This window comes from Drosophila ananassae (assembly GCF_017639315.1).
Source record: "Drosophila ananassae strain 14024-0371.13 chromosome 4 unlocalized genomic scaffold, ASM1763931v2 tig00000077, whole genome shotgun sequence".
Classification (NCBI taxonomy): domain Eukaryota; kingdom Metazoa; phylum Arthropoda; class Insecta; order Diptera; family Drosophilidae; genus Drosophila; species Drosophila ananassae.
The window spans coordinates 248,777-262,824 of NW_025319043.1; the positions used below are offsets into that span (position 1 = coordinate 248,777).

General features: G+C 35.5%; 2 protein-coding genes across 2 annotated transcripts; both read left to right on the forward strand.

Moving 5' to 3' along the window:
- The first annotated feature begins 2,371 nt into the window (after positions 1-2,371).
- LOC123257953 (ATP-dependent zinc metalloprotease FtsH 2-like) lies at positions 2,372-4,463 on the forward strand. Its single transcript, XM_044717897.1, has 2 exons — positions 2,372-3,257; positions 3,330-4,463. Exons 1-2 carry the CDS (start codon positions 3,158-3,160, stop codon positions 4,403-4,405), a joined length of 1,176 nt encoding a protein of 391 aa, XP_044573832.1. The 5' UTR covers positions 2,372-3,157; the 3' UTR covers positions 4,406-4,463.
- A 179-nt stretch (positions 4,464-4,642) lies between these two features.
- LOC123257954 (pyruvate dehydrogenase E1 component subunit beta-like) lies at positions 4,643-5,655 on the forward strand. Its single transcript, XM_044717898.1, has one exon. It carries the CDS (start codon positions 4,646-4,648, stop codon positions 5,642-5,644), a length of 999 nt encoding a protein of 332 aa, XP_044573833.1. The 5' UTR covers positions 4,643-4,645; the 3' UTR covers positions 5,645-5,655.
- Positions 5,656-14,048: the final 8,393 nt, after the last annotated feature.

Below are 14,048 nucleotides of genomic sequence, written 5' to 3' on the forward strand. Positions count from 1 at the left end.
CATTTTTTAGCAACCAATCTATAACCTCTTCCTTTTCGCATCTGTCCTCAATCTCTAATGCTTTTGTAAGCACATCAAAGCAGTAGTTATGGTCAGAAACAAGTTTATTTAAATCTAATTCCCCTATATTAAGGTTGCGTGAGTATAAAAACTTTTCACTATGTTGTGCTCCATATTTTTGCAGCAAGCTATACATTTCACTGCCATATTGAGCATAATCCAAAGCAGTACAACCATCATTATCCTTAGCATTTACTTCTATTTTTTGATATAACATAGACAATGGCAAAAACCTTGCTACCAGGTACTGAGACACTTCTTTTTCATTAGCTTCTAAAAACAACTCAACAACTTTTCTATTTTCATTCCTAACAGATCTATGCAGTACAGTACGATCGCTAGCATTTATAGTATCAATCCTACTGCCATTGCTTATTAATGAACTTATAACTTTCGATGAGCATTTTTTTTCTATAGCAACGTCTAGAATAGTTTTGCCATTTTTTGTAGCATTTATATCTAAATCTTCCTTGATAAGCTGCTTAATTCTGTTTTCCCTATCGGTGCTGTTTTTTATTCTCAACACATCTTCAAAGTACTCAAAATTAGACCACGCATCACACAATGCTTCATTTTCTACTGATTTTTGTATTCTTTCTGAGTAAGCAATATCTGAATGAACAGCATTTCCTGCTTGTTCACGTACTATATTAATTCTATTATTATTTTCTGTATTTGTTGTCATATACCCTCTATAAAGCCTAACTTATATCATACTATATTTGTGACGCTTGTAAAAACTTAAATTTACAGTTGGAAATACTGTTTTTTTAGACGAATAGAATAAGAAATTAGTGTTACGCATAAAAAAGTTTATCATGGCATGTGTTTTTGATCGTTCTAATTTTTCCGCAATAAAATTTTCTCATTTAGCGAGATTAGCGCATTTTTCACACCTTTTTTCAACTTAGGAGAATACACACTTAAGAGAAAACTAAGACCAATCAAATTTCTTATCTTGCGGTTTTATTTGCAATATTGCTACCAGGCTGACCAATAAGCAAAAGACTACATAAAGCCCAGCGGCAAAGTTTACTTGAGGAAATGTTATAGTAAACCAAGTGCATATCATAGGAGTAAATCCTCCATGTAACGCATAAGAGATGTTACGTGATAAACTCACTCCACTAAATCTAACATTGGTAGGAAAAAGTTCAGCAGCAACTATTCCTATAGGATTTATACCCCTTTCTATTATAGAAAGAGCCATTACACCAAGCATAATTATAAGATAACTTTTATAGTAGTATGCAGTAGATAACACAGGACAACACAGTACCATTGTGATCACTGTAAATAAGATTGTAGTGCGCTCTTTTCCTACTTTATCAGCTAACATTCCGAGCGCTATTGAAGATACCGGCATTAATATACTGGTTATAATGAGCACAATTTCATTGACATATGTTGTTACATACGTCTCAACCGACACTATTTCTTTTGCAATTGTTCGAAGAAATATGGTAAATCCAACAACAACATTAACAGGTACAGATATTAAAATAGCAAGTATCAGAGCTCTCTTGTAGCGTTTTATAAGCTCTATTATTGGCAAATCAGATAAATTCCTTTGTTTTCGATTTTCTTCATATGCTGGAGTTTCTCCTAATGTGTATACACTATATGCGCTGATTAACCCCAAAACAAATGAAAAAGTAAACGGCAACCTCCAACCCCAAGCGTTAAAATCAGTGTTTTTTTTGCAGATGATCACTACAATCACAGAGAGCAAGATGCCAATGGAGCGACCAAAACTTATTATTCCAAAAAACATTCCTAGTTTTTTCTTATTAGGTAAATGCTCTATGAGATAAACAGAACTGCCTCCTTGTTCAGCGCCAAGCGCAATCCCTTGTGTCACATGGATTGCAAGAAGCAATATAGTAGAAGTTATACCTATTTTGCTATAACTTGGAATAAACGCAACGAGACTAGACGGAATCGATATTAGCAAGATAGCAATCGTTAATGCCATTCTCCTTCCATACCTGTCACCAATGTGACCAAATATGAATGCGCCAAGTGGCCTTACCATAGCACCCAGTCCTGCAATTCCAAACAATTGCAGTATTCTGTTGTAAACATCTTTTGCACAACAAAACTCTCTACTAATTATGTTAACCAGATCGATAAAGAGCATATGGTCATACCATATTGCGATTCTGCAGAGAATAGCTGATATCAACACCCTTGTTTGCACTAAATTTAATTTGTAAATGTTTGCTTATTTCATTGTGGCTGCTTTTTGGGATTTTGCAACCTAAGGTGTGGGTTGACTTTTTTATTATGGTGTGTGAAACTAAAATGTTATTAACATAGGGACAAAGTTATGGTGGGTGTAATTTATTTAGCGATGCTGGGCGTGGCAGCAATAATAGGAGCTATAATAGGCACTTTAATAGGTCTCTTACTAAGTTTCACTAGTCTTTCACCTCTGATAATAGGCGGAACTGTTGGAGCCATCTATGTAGTGCCATTAATTGCAGCTTTCATAACAATTCTTTTGTATCCAATTCCATATGAGCGTCATAGCGGGTTAACATTAAAAGAAACTGCGTGTCTAGCTGGCTTGTTTATTGGAAGTGTTGCAGCCGGAGTTGGCCTTGTTGCATGTGGCTTGACTCCAATAATTAAAGTAGATTCTTTATCAACTACAGTTAGTTCTTTGTTAGCTATGGGAGCTACAATACCAGTACTTCTGATTGCAACTGCAATTGGAGTAGCTATTGTAATCGAGCTCGCTAAGCAAGCTAAGGAGTACATATCAGGTAAAATAATGCAAGCAGAAAAAGAACCTGTGACTGATACACATGAAGAACCAGGCTCTAAAATGGAAGAAGCAAAAGAAGAAAAAACTGCTAGAAATAAGCAGGCAGTACGGGAATGTTCAAAAAACTCACCTCAACCTGGTTAAAATTTTCCTTAAAAGACAAATACAGAAAAACAAGAATATCAATAGCTTATTGTTTTAGCATTTACGATAAAGCAGTAAGCATTTTAAGACTAGTTACTAATTTAGTAAAATTCAAGACTTTCAATAATTTACCTAAAATCTAATCCAGAATTCGGGTTAATAATAAAATCTTGTTTTTTGAAAATGAATTTGGTAAACTTTGGTGATATATTGTTTTTAGTATTTAATAAATTAAAGTACGTACTTGATAATTTTTCTGAACGCTCTAATCAAGCTAAAATAGGTAAGCTAGATAAAATTATTCTTAGTTTAAAATTGGTATAAGGTATTAAGATGAAAAAAATTGAAATTTCAGAATTACTAAAAAGAATTTCAATCTGTTTACTATGCGTGGCAACTATTATCTCTATCGCTTTTTTGTTTGCCTATATGCATACAATGTTGCTTAGTAAAGGGTATGAGTTAGCTGCACATTATGTTAGTGAAGCTATGCCTTGTGTGTTACTTGTCGTTTTCTTTTTTATTGCTTGGTTTATATATGATCAAATATTCAGCAAACTAAAGGAAGTAGAGCTGCCTATATCGATAGAATTAGCTAATTCAGATGATAAAAGAATAACATTTGCTGATGCTATAATTGATGACTCCTTAAGACAACGGTTGCAGATGATTTGCTGTGACCAAATGACAGAAGAAATACGCAAGCTGTTTGGAAATAAAAGTATTAATTCACTAAGAGGTTACATATTATATGGCCCTCCTGGAAATGGTAAAACACTTATCGCTCGTGCAATTGCAGGTGAATCAAATATGAATTTCATAAGCATCTCAGGTCCTGAACTTATTGGAGTATATATTGGTCATGGTGCACATGCTGTACGCGAGCTTTTTAAAATAGCAAAAAAATATTCTCCTTGTATAGTCTTTATAGATGAAATAGATGCAGTTGCTCAAAAAAGAAGTACCGCTAATAACTCAGCTTACCATTGTCGAGAGAGTTTAACACAGTTGTTAACTGAAATAGATGGATTTAAGAGCAGAAAAGATATAATAGTAATTGGTGCAACTAACCTTATCGGTGGTATAGATCCAGCACTTATTAGACCTGGACGTTTAGGTCAGAAGGTTTATGTCCCTAATCCAAACATAGAGGTGAGACAAAAGATATTGGCACTTTATATGCGAGGTACAAAAACTGATGAAAAGCTAAGCCTCCAAGACATTGCAGACAAGACTGAAGGCTATTCTGGAGCTGAGTTGGAGCAATTAGTGAATGAAGCAAAAATTAGCGCTGGTGCGCAAAGACGGCTTATAGTGAGTGAGGAAGATTTCAGTTACGCGCTTCACAGGTTAAGTCCAGAACAAGAAAGAGATAGAATAAGGTTAGTTTCAAACGTGAAGACACCGACAGAAGTATCTTATTCTATTTAGAGTATAAAACTATCATAAATTTTTCTGTTATTTCCAAATAAATTGCTATTAATTTAACAACATACATTACTAAAAGCTTAAATAATCCAGCCATTTCCAGCAACAAAAAACAGCAAGCGTGAGAAGATTTTTTTTTGGAATGAGTTGGTCATGATGTTTGTAAAACTTAATTTGTACACTTTACTTACCCCCAGTAATTCTGATATAGTTACTTTAGTTAAAGTCTATAAAAGTTTATAAATGGCAACCTTAAGTGTAAGAGAAGCTTTATGCACAGCAATTAGAGAAGAAATGCAAAACGACTCTGATGTGCTTATCATGGGTGAAGAAGTTGCAGAGTATGATGGTGCTTATAAAGTAACGAAAGGATTACTGAAAGAGTTTGGAGAAAACAGAGTAGTTGATACGCCTATTACCGAACATGGATTTGCTGGCCTTGCTGTTGGAGCGGCATTTGCTGGATTAAAGCCAATAGTCGAGTTTATGACTTTTAATTTTTCTATGCAAGCTATTGACCAAATTGTGAATTCCGCAGCAAAAACAAATTATATGTCAGGCGGACAACTTGGATGCCCTATAGTATTTCGTGGACCAAATGGCGCTGCAGCAAGAGTTGCTGCACAACATTCTCAATGCTTTGCAGCTTGGTATTCGCATATACCGGGGTTAAAAGTAATAGCACCCTATTTTGCCTCAGATTGCAGAGGTCTGCTTAAAGCTGCAATTCGTGACCCTAATCCGGTAATATTTCTAGAAAACGAAATAGCTTATGGACATGAGCATGAAGTTTCTGACTCTGAGCTATCAAACAAAGATTATCTACTTGAGATAGGCAAAGCTGCTGTTATACGGGAAGGAAAGGATGTAACTATCACTGCTTTTTCATTAAAATTAATGGATGCCTTAAATGCAGCAGATTTACTTTCGAGTGAAGGTATAGAAGCTGAAGTTATTGACCTCAGAACCTTAAGACCACTTGACACTCAAACTGTTATTAACTCTATTCAGAAGACTAATAGGTTAGTTAGTGTAGAAGAAGGATGGCCATTTGCAGGAATAGGAGCAGAGCTGTCAGCCGTTGTTATGGAACAAGGATTTGACTACCTTGATGCTCCAGTTGTACGTGTAACTGGCAAGGACATCCCCTTACCTTACGCTGCAAATCTAGAAAAAAAAGCATTACCGCAAGTGGAAGATATAGTTGAAGCCGTGCATCAGGTCTGTTTTAGAAAAAAATAGTTCTTTTTTGTGTCTCCTGTTCCGCATTGGTCCATCAAAGAAGTATTTCCAGTGCTGCCTATACCACCCATTACTTTTATGACGATAGTTTTAGCACCGAAAAATACAGCACAAAATATACCGAGTGCAAAAAGAGCTGGCCATGGCATTCTACCAAATATCGCAAGCAAAGCTGCACCTATTATCACTACGGTCATAAGCGGTCCGCCTATTCCCCAAACGTAGCCAATAATGTTACATATTACTTGAGCAGTTGTATCAGTATTAGTGTCAGCGGCAGCACTCCCAACATGAGAAAAAGAAATAAATAATACTATAAAAAGAATATTAAAAACTTTCCTAGGGTTCATCTCTATACCTTAAATTTAGATATTGCAATTATACCTAAAATACTATAATTTTTAGTAAAACTAGCATAAAGATTGAATAACAAACAGTGCCACAAAAGTAGTTGACACACAACTGCACAAATATTGTAATATAGACATAGTAAACGATATTATTCCAGTGCTTGACGCTGGAATCCAGACTTTAATTGTTATATTTATAAATAAGTCTGGAACGTTCATCTCAAATGCAGTATTTTTGTTGAAATAGCTCAACTGGATCCCAGTGTCAGCTACTCGGATGACAGCAGTCCTACGTCATACCGCCGCGGCGCTAACAAGTAGCGGGATGACGGTTGTCGTTTAGCCATAAACATTAAGAAATTTACCGTATCCGTTCAGGAGAGTGGTTTAAGAAACAATAGATAGGAGATTTTGGAAAGGATTGAGACCCCTTTGTTTCCAAGTTAAGTATAATGAAATTATCCGCTCAAGGAATGTATTTCCCCGCTTTGATTGTGTAAAATATGAGTTTTTGCGATAAACGACATAATGCCGAATTTGCCGTTCAGCGTGGTTATTTGTCAGCGGAATATTTTCTGGGTCATCTAAAAATTTCCACATCATTCTTTCAGATCTCAGAACATTTTTTGCAACTCGAGAGGCTCCAATTGCTTCAGGTAAACGAGATATCTCCTTCAAGTAATACTTTGTACGTTTTCTTAATTTTCTGGCACGTCTGACAAACCTCAAAACATCTATCTCACTTTTTAGTAAAGCTTTTTTTAGTGCAAATAATTCAGTGGCCACGTTTCTCAAGTAACAACCCAGAACTTTAACTTCAATATTCCAACTATGTGCTAATCTTTCAAAATCTCTTGATAAATGTGCCCAACAGATTTGCCTGTTTTTATCGGCAAAATAATTGTATGCTGCATACCTGTCAGTTATTACCAAGCTATTGCGATTGCAGAATTTACTATTTTGTAAAACTTTCATTCCTCTTGACTCTGTAAATTTTACAAAACTTGCCGTATTGCTTGCAAACATCCAACACCAAGCGAGTTTACCTTTGTTATAATGGCTCGTTTCATCAATATGTAGAACTTTACTCCTACTTATCTCTTGTTCGATCTGCTCATACATTTTTTTGCATTTTGAAGCAACTCTATGTTCACTATTTGATATGCTACCGACGCTTATGTTCAAATTGAAGATATCATTTACGACACTCGCTATTTCGCGTTTTGAATTTTTGTAGAATCCGCTGAACGCTGCAATTATTGACTTAACCCTTGGACCAAATGTATCTGGCGTAACACCTTCCGGTAACTTGCTACTTCTTCTCTTTCCGCATCTCCGACAACGGCCATGTTCTAACTGATATTCCACTACATAAGGCTTGATTTCTGGAAGATCAACTTTCTGATGAATATATGGTTTTTCACATATTGCAATTTCTCCTCCGCATTCGCAAGTATTAGGCAACTCTATCTTTACTACTTTATCTGCATCCATGTTGGCGCGAAAACTTCCTTTATGACCAACCTGACCGCCAATATTCCTTTCGCTTTTCGGCTTATTCTTTTTTATTTTATACAACTCTTTGGAACTTGGTATTGATGAATTTTTTGAGCTTAAACCGAGTCTTTCTCTTAACTCAGCATTTTCTATCTTTAAAGCCTTATTTTCTGCTTTTAAACTTTCATTCTCTTTTTCCAATCTTTCTATTTTTGCTTCTAACCTTTCTATTTTTTGCTGTAAATTTTTGCAAAGTTCTAAAAGGTTTACCATATTATTTCACTTTTGCTCTATGATTATCTTTTTAGATCACCTTGTCTACCTTATTCTGCCACTCCGCTGAACGGATACAATTTACCAAATGGAAAAAAAAGGCAAAAGAAGCCCCGTGGTTGGCTAATTACTTACATTATACCTTCAAGTATGGCGTTTTTTTATTCTAAATGCTTAATAACCGCGATTCAGTTGCTTTTAAACCGCAACTAATCTAAATTAGAAACATTAAGAAATTTACTAAACAGAAAAAAAGGCAAAAGAAACCCTAGGGTAGCTAGTTATTCACTATCCATTTTTTAAGTTGGCGTTTTTTTATGTTTTAAACGCTTTATAAGCGCGTTTCAGCTTATGTAGGTAGAAGTTTGATAAAGACATAAGGTGCACATAGTGCAAAAAATTAAACATGAGACGCCAGATACGTGAGTTTTTTTGTCATTTAATCTGTACAGAGAAGATAAATAAATAGCTTCAGTTTCATGATAAGGGGGCTGGCGGAGTTTGTCAAGTAAGTTTTTTCGTTTCTAACGGTTGTTGCCAAAAACTATACAAGAAGTCTTTTAAGATCAATCACTTATCTTCAAGGCTTGAATAAAAGCATTCTGTGGAATATTTACGTTCCCTATAGAATGTAACCTTTTTTTACCTTTCTTTTGCTTTTCAAGTAGTTTCATTCTTCGCGTTACATCTCCACCATAGAGTTTAGCTGTTACATCTTTTCTGTATGGGTTAATCGTTTCTCTGGCAATAATTTTTCCGCCCACTGCCGCTTGAATCGCGATTTTATATTGCTGACGTGGTATTAAATCCTTCAAGCGTGCGCATATTTCACGCCCTCTTTTTTCTGCCCTACTTTTGTGAACGATACAAGCCAGTGCATCTACGGGCTCTCCATTAATTAAAAAGCTTAATTTATCTATTTGGCTTACCAGATAGCTGGAAATTTCCCAATCTAAGCTTGCATATCCTTTGGAAATTGATTTTAGCCTATCGTAAAAATCAAAAACAACTTCAGACAGTGGTAATTTATATCTTAACAATGCTGTTGTTGTGTTACCAATGTAAGATAAATCCTCCTGTTCTCCCCTCCTTTCTTCACATAGAGATAGAATCTCTCCCAAGTATTGGTCAGGGACCATTATGGTTGCGGTAATCCATGGTTCTTCCACAATTTCAATTTTCGTTGGATCTGGCATATCACTTGGGTTATGAATATTCAAAATTTCACCACTTCGTGTTGTAACCCTATATATAACACTCGGTGCAGTTGCTGTTAGGTCTAAATCAAATTCTCTCTCGAGCCTTTCTTGAATAACTTCAAGATGCAACATTCCCAAAAAACCACAACGAAATCCATAGCCTAGTGCATTTGAAGTTTCAGCTTCGAAGGTAAAACTTGCATCATTTAAATGTAACTTTTCTAGAGCTTCTCTTAGATATTTAAAATCATCCGTTTTATGAGGAAAAATGCTACAAAATACCACAGGATGCACTTCTTTAAATCCAGGAAGTGCTTCACTACAAGGTCTCTTTTCCTCAGTGATAGTGTCTCCTACCTTGCAGTCTGCTACTTCCTTCATTGAAGCAGTTATAAAACCAACTTCACCCGCTGAAAGTTCACCCGTCATCACTTTTTTAGGGGTGAAAATACCGATATTATCTATCTGATATGTAGCATTATTAGACATCATAACAATTTTCATGCCTTTTTTTAGCACTCCATTTTTAACTCGCACTAAAATTACTACTCCTAAGTAAGTGTCATACCAACTATCAACCAAAATTGCTTGCAATGGAGCATTTACATCACCTTGAGGAGCTGGAAGTTTTGCTACTATTGCTTCCAGTACATCTTTTATTCCAAGTCCAGTTTTTGCTGATATTAAAACTGACTCACTTGCGTCAATGCCAATTACTTCCTCAACCTGGAGTTTTACCTTTTCTGGATCTGCAGCAGGAAGATCAACTTTATTGAGCACAACTATTATTTCATGGTTGTTGTCAATAGCTTTATATACATTTGCAAGGGTTTGTGCTTCAACGCCCTGGCTACTATCTACCACTAAAAGTGAACCTTCACATGCGGCTAAGCTTCGACTTACCTCGTAAGAAAAGTCAACGTGACCTGGGGTGTCCATGAGATTTAGGCAATATTGATTACCGTCGTTTGCCGTATAATTAAGTTTTACCGTCTGTGCTTTAATTGTAATGCCACGTTCACGCTCTATATCCATTGAATCGAGTATTTGATTGATCATTTCTCTTGCTTCAAGGCCGTTACATTCCTCTATTAAACGGTCAGCAAGCGTTGACTTACCGTGGTCTATATGCGCTATTATTGCGAAATTCCTTATGTTGTTCATTTATGGCCCACTATACTTAATTAGTGAAACTATTTTACATTTTAAGTGTTGTGAGGGCAATCCTTTATTAAGAGACTATTTACTCCTTCAACATAGACGACACTTTTTTCGAGCAGGAAATCACTTTATTAACCATATAGTTTTCATGATTATTATCTATTTTAGGCAACTCATACAGATAATTTACCATCATTCCAGCCGACTGACTAATACCCTTTTCAGAAGTATCCGCCATCCAGTTTAATTGTTTTATTGATGCGCCATTGCTTAAATGAAAATGCGCCACCGGGTCATAAGTATTTCCATTACTATTATTCACTTTTAGTAAATAATATGCACATAGTTTAAGCATGTATTGTTTAGTTTCATTTGTACATTCAACATTAGTTTTTAATTGCTCTGCACTTTCTAAAATTTCTGCACTAGATTGTTTTATGTTTAGTTTGCCCAATAAAGTGACATCTTGGTTTAGATTGTTTTTTAGCCATTTCGTAAAGCCAGGTATTGGAGAAAGAGTTGCGTATGTTTTTATACTTTTAAATTCTTGTGATAGCTTTTCTACAACCCTTTTGATCAAAAAATTACCAAGGCTGATTCCAGATAACCCTGCTTGAGTATTTGATATTGAATAGAATATAGCAGTGCTTGCATTACTCGGATCATTTGAAGGTACTGACTCATCTAAAAGGTGTTGAATGCTATCTGCAATCTTATCCACCAATGCAACCTCTACAAAAATTAGAGGTTCGTTTGGTATCTTGTAATGAAAAAAAGCAAAACAGAGACGATCAGAATCTAGTCTGTTTTTTAGGTCGCCCCAAGAGGAAATTTTATGCACAGCTTCATATTTTATAAGTTTTTCTAGCAATGATGCAGGTGAATCCCAAGTGATTTGACGAAGATCGAGTAGATCAACATCAACCCAAGTATAGAGTATATTTTTTAATTCGTTCTCTAGTGGATTCAAGCTTCTATGTTGGTTTTTTAGCTTAAGCACATCAGAACGCATATCAACAATAAACTTAAGGCCTTCTGGTAAAGAAATAAATTGCTTTAATATTTTAGAACGCGGTGATTCAAGAATTTTTATTAAATCCTGTTCAAATTTATAGTTTAACTCGGGATCTTGGTTTTTCTTATACTCTTTAATTTTCTCATCTATTTCCGCTTTATTCGGATTAAATTTTTCTGCCAGGGTTTGTAGAAATTTTATTTTACCTTTCTCTGATAAGCTCAAGTACAGGTTACCAAGAGATACAGCGTTCTTACGTGCTGAAACCTCCCCTCCCTTTGGATTTAAGCACTCGTTCATCTTCAAGACTAAACTATCGATATCGCGACTGTTGCTTAAATCAGGACTGATGTTACCAATCCACGATCTTACAGCATCTGCCACTCCACCTAGTATTTTAAAAAAGCTTCTTACCGCCTTTTTGTCTTCAACTTTCACTATATCAGTTTTTACCAATGATTCTTTTGTCATAGATTCCCTTTATTATACATAGCTAATGCAAGTCAGGGTCATACCGCCGCGTTATCCCGCTAACAAGCAGCGGGATGACGAATTTGTCGTTTGTCAAATCGTCGGTAAACCCAAGTTATTTTAGCTACATATAGCTTAAGTTAAAGGAAAATTTTAGCTACATAGCAGGCACTATTACTGAATTATTAATAATTCAGTAATACAATAGACTTCTTGCACTACCTCCCAAGCCACAACTGTCATTCAGTAGAAACGAAAAAACTTGCTTGACAAACTCCGCCAGCCCACTTATCATGAAACTGAAGCTATTGTATTTGCTTTCGCCAATCTGCAGATTAAAAGGTAAGGATTACTTAATGTATCGGCGTCTTATGTTCAATTTTTTGCAGTATATAGATACTGTATGTCTTTACAAAACTTCATCTACATCTAGATTTTTATCTAAATAAGCTGAACGCGCTTATAAAGCGTTACAAGACATCAAAAAATGCCAATACTCGACAGAGATAGTAAAAGACTAGCTAACTCGGGGATTCTTTGTCTTTTTTTCTGCTTAGTAAATTTCTTAAACATTTGCAGCGTAGGTTAGTTGCAATTAAAAGCGGCTGAATCTCGCTTGTCAAGCGTTTAAAACATAAAAAACGCCAATATTTTAAAGCGGATAATAACCACGGGGCTTCTTTTGCCTTTTTTTTCATTTGGTAAATTTCTTAATATTTATAGCTAAACAACAACCGTCATCCCTAAGTATCCCGCTGCTTGTTAGCGGGATCTCTTGTTAGCGCCGCGGTGGTATGACGTAGGATTGTTGTCATTCCGCTACTTGTTAGCGGGATCTATGTTAAGGTATAGTAGGGGATCTATGTTAAGAGATACCGCGAATGAATCGCGGTATGACGGTGTAATGATGGTTAAGTATCCCGCTGCTTGTTAGCGCCGCGGCGGTATGACGATTCGCAGCGGCATGACGAGAAAGGGGCTACTTGGATGATACCTTTTATTGTTGGGTGTATTACTAGCTTTGTGAGTTTGATGGCTATTAATGCTATTAAAGGTAATTACTATAATGGTCCTGGTAGTCTTACTTGCATTCCTGTTTTCCATGCCAACATGTCAAACTTTTCTGATTTTACTACTGATAGAATTAATACCTTTGCTAGCTTTATTATTGGAACAATAGCATATAAGGCCGCACAAAACATTTCTACGTTAGTAAGAGATGTTTCTAGTTTACTCCATAATAGATTGGAAGTGCAAAAAAATGAATCAGAAATCGCTAGATATAAAAAAATACAAGAGAACGTTATCTCTATTCTGTCAGAAGTAAAAGTAGGATCAAATTTGTCTAGAGATATCAATTGTTGATGTTACCTGAGTACAGATTTTTCTCATATCTCAATACTTTCTAGACTGTTATTGAGTGCTTTCACATCTGAGTTTTCCTACTGTCATCCCAGCGCGTGACGCTGGGATCTTTATTGCTTTCATAGTCTCATTTATTATTTTGAAACTAAAAAAAAATACTTTCCCTTTTTAGAGAACTGCATAAAATAGATTTGACATTGCAGTGCGTTGTGCAAACAGAATTCCCAATACTATAACCTACAGGAGGCCTTATGAATAAGAAATTTCTCTATTCACCATTGTCAATAAAAAGTATAGGAGAAAACGGTGTATTTTCTGGTTATGCGAGCGTTTTTAACATAGTTGATAAACAAAATGATCTGATATTGCCCGGAGCATTTAAGGAAAATTTAAACAGAAATAAAATAAAACTCCTTTGGCAGCATAATCCTGACGAACCTATAGGTAGCATCATAGATATTTATGAAAATGATGTTGGCCTGTATATAACCGCACATTTACTTTTGGGTATTCAGAAAGCAGAAGAAGTGTATTTGATGCTCAAAACTGGGGCAATTAACGGACTTTCCATCGGCTATATACCTATAGAGTATGATGTTGATCATAAAAGCGGAGCTAGAGTGTTAAAACAAGTGGAATTATGGGAAGTCAGTTTGGTCACTTTTCCTGCAAACTTAGCTGCTCAGGTAATCAATGTGAAAAATCAGAACAATGAACAGGAAGTGTTAGCAAGAGCGATAGAAAAAGCAAATGCTGTACTTGCAGACATGTACATTTCTGCTTAAAGTGTATTAGGCGGGCAAAGACTTTACCATAATTTGACACCTGCGTTAGTATTTGTTTAACATTTATACTAATATATATAACTCTATTACTATTAAAATTTTCTGTAAATTAAAGTTAAAAAATAAGGTAATTTTATGCTAAATATTAATAATAAGGTTAATTATGAAATTAATATTAAACGAAAGGAAAAAAAATACAGCTGGTCTACTGTATTTGCTTGGTTATATCTAAAAACGATTGGACGAATATTGCCCAAGAGATGGAATAGATGGGCAGAAAATATTTTG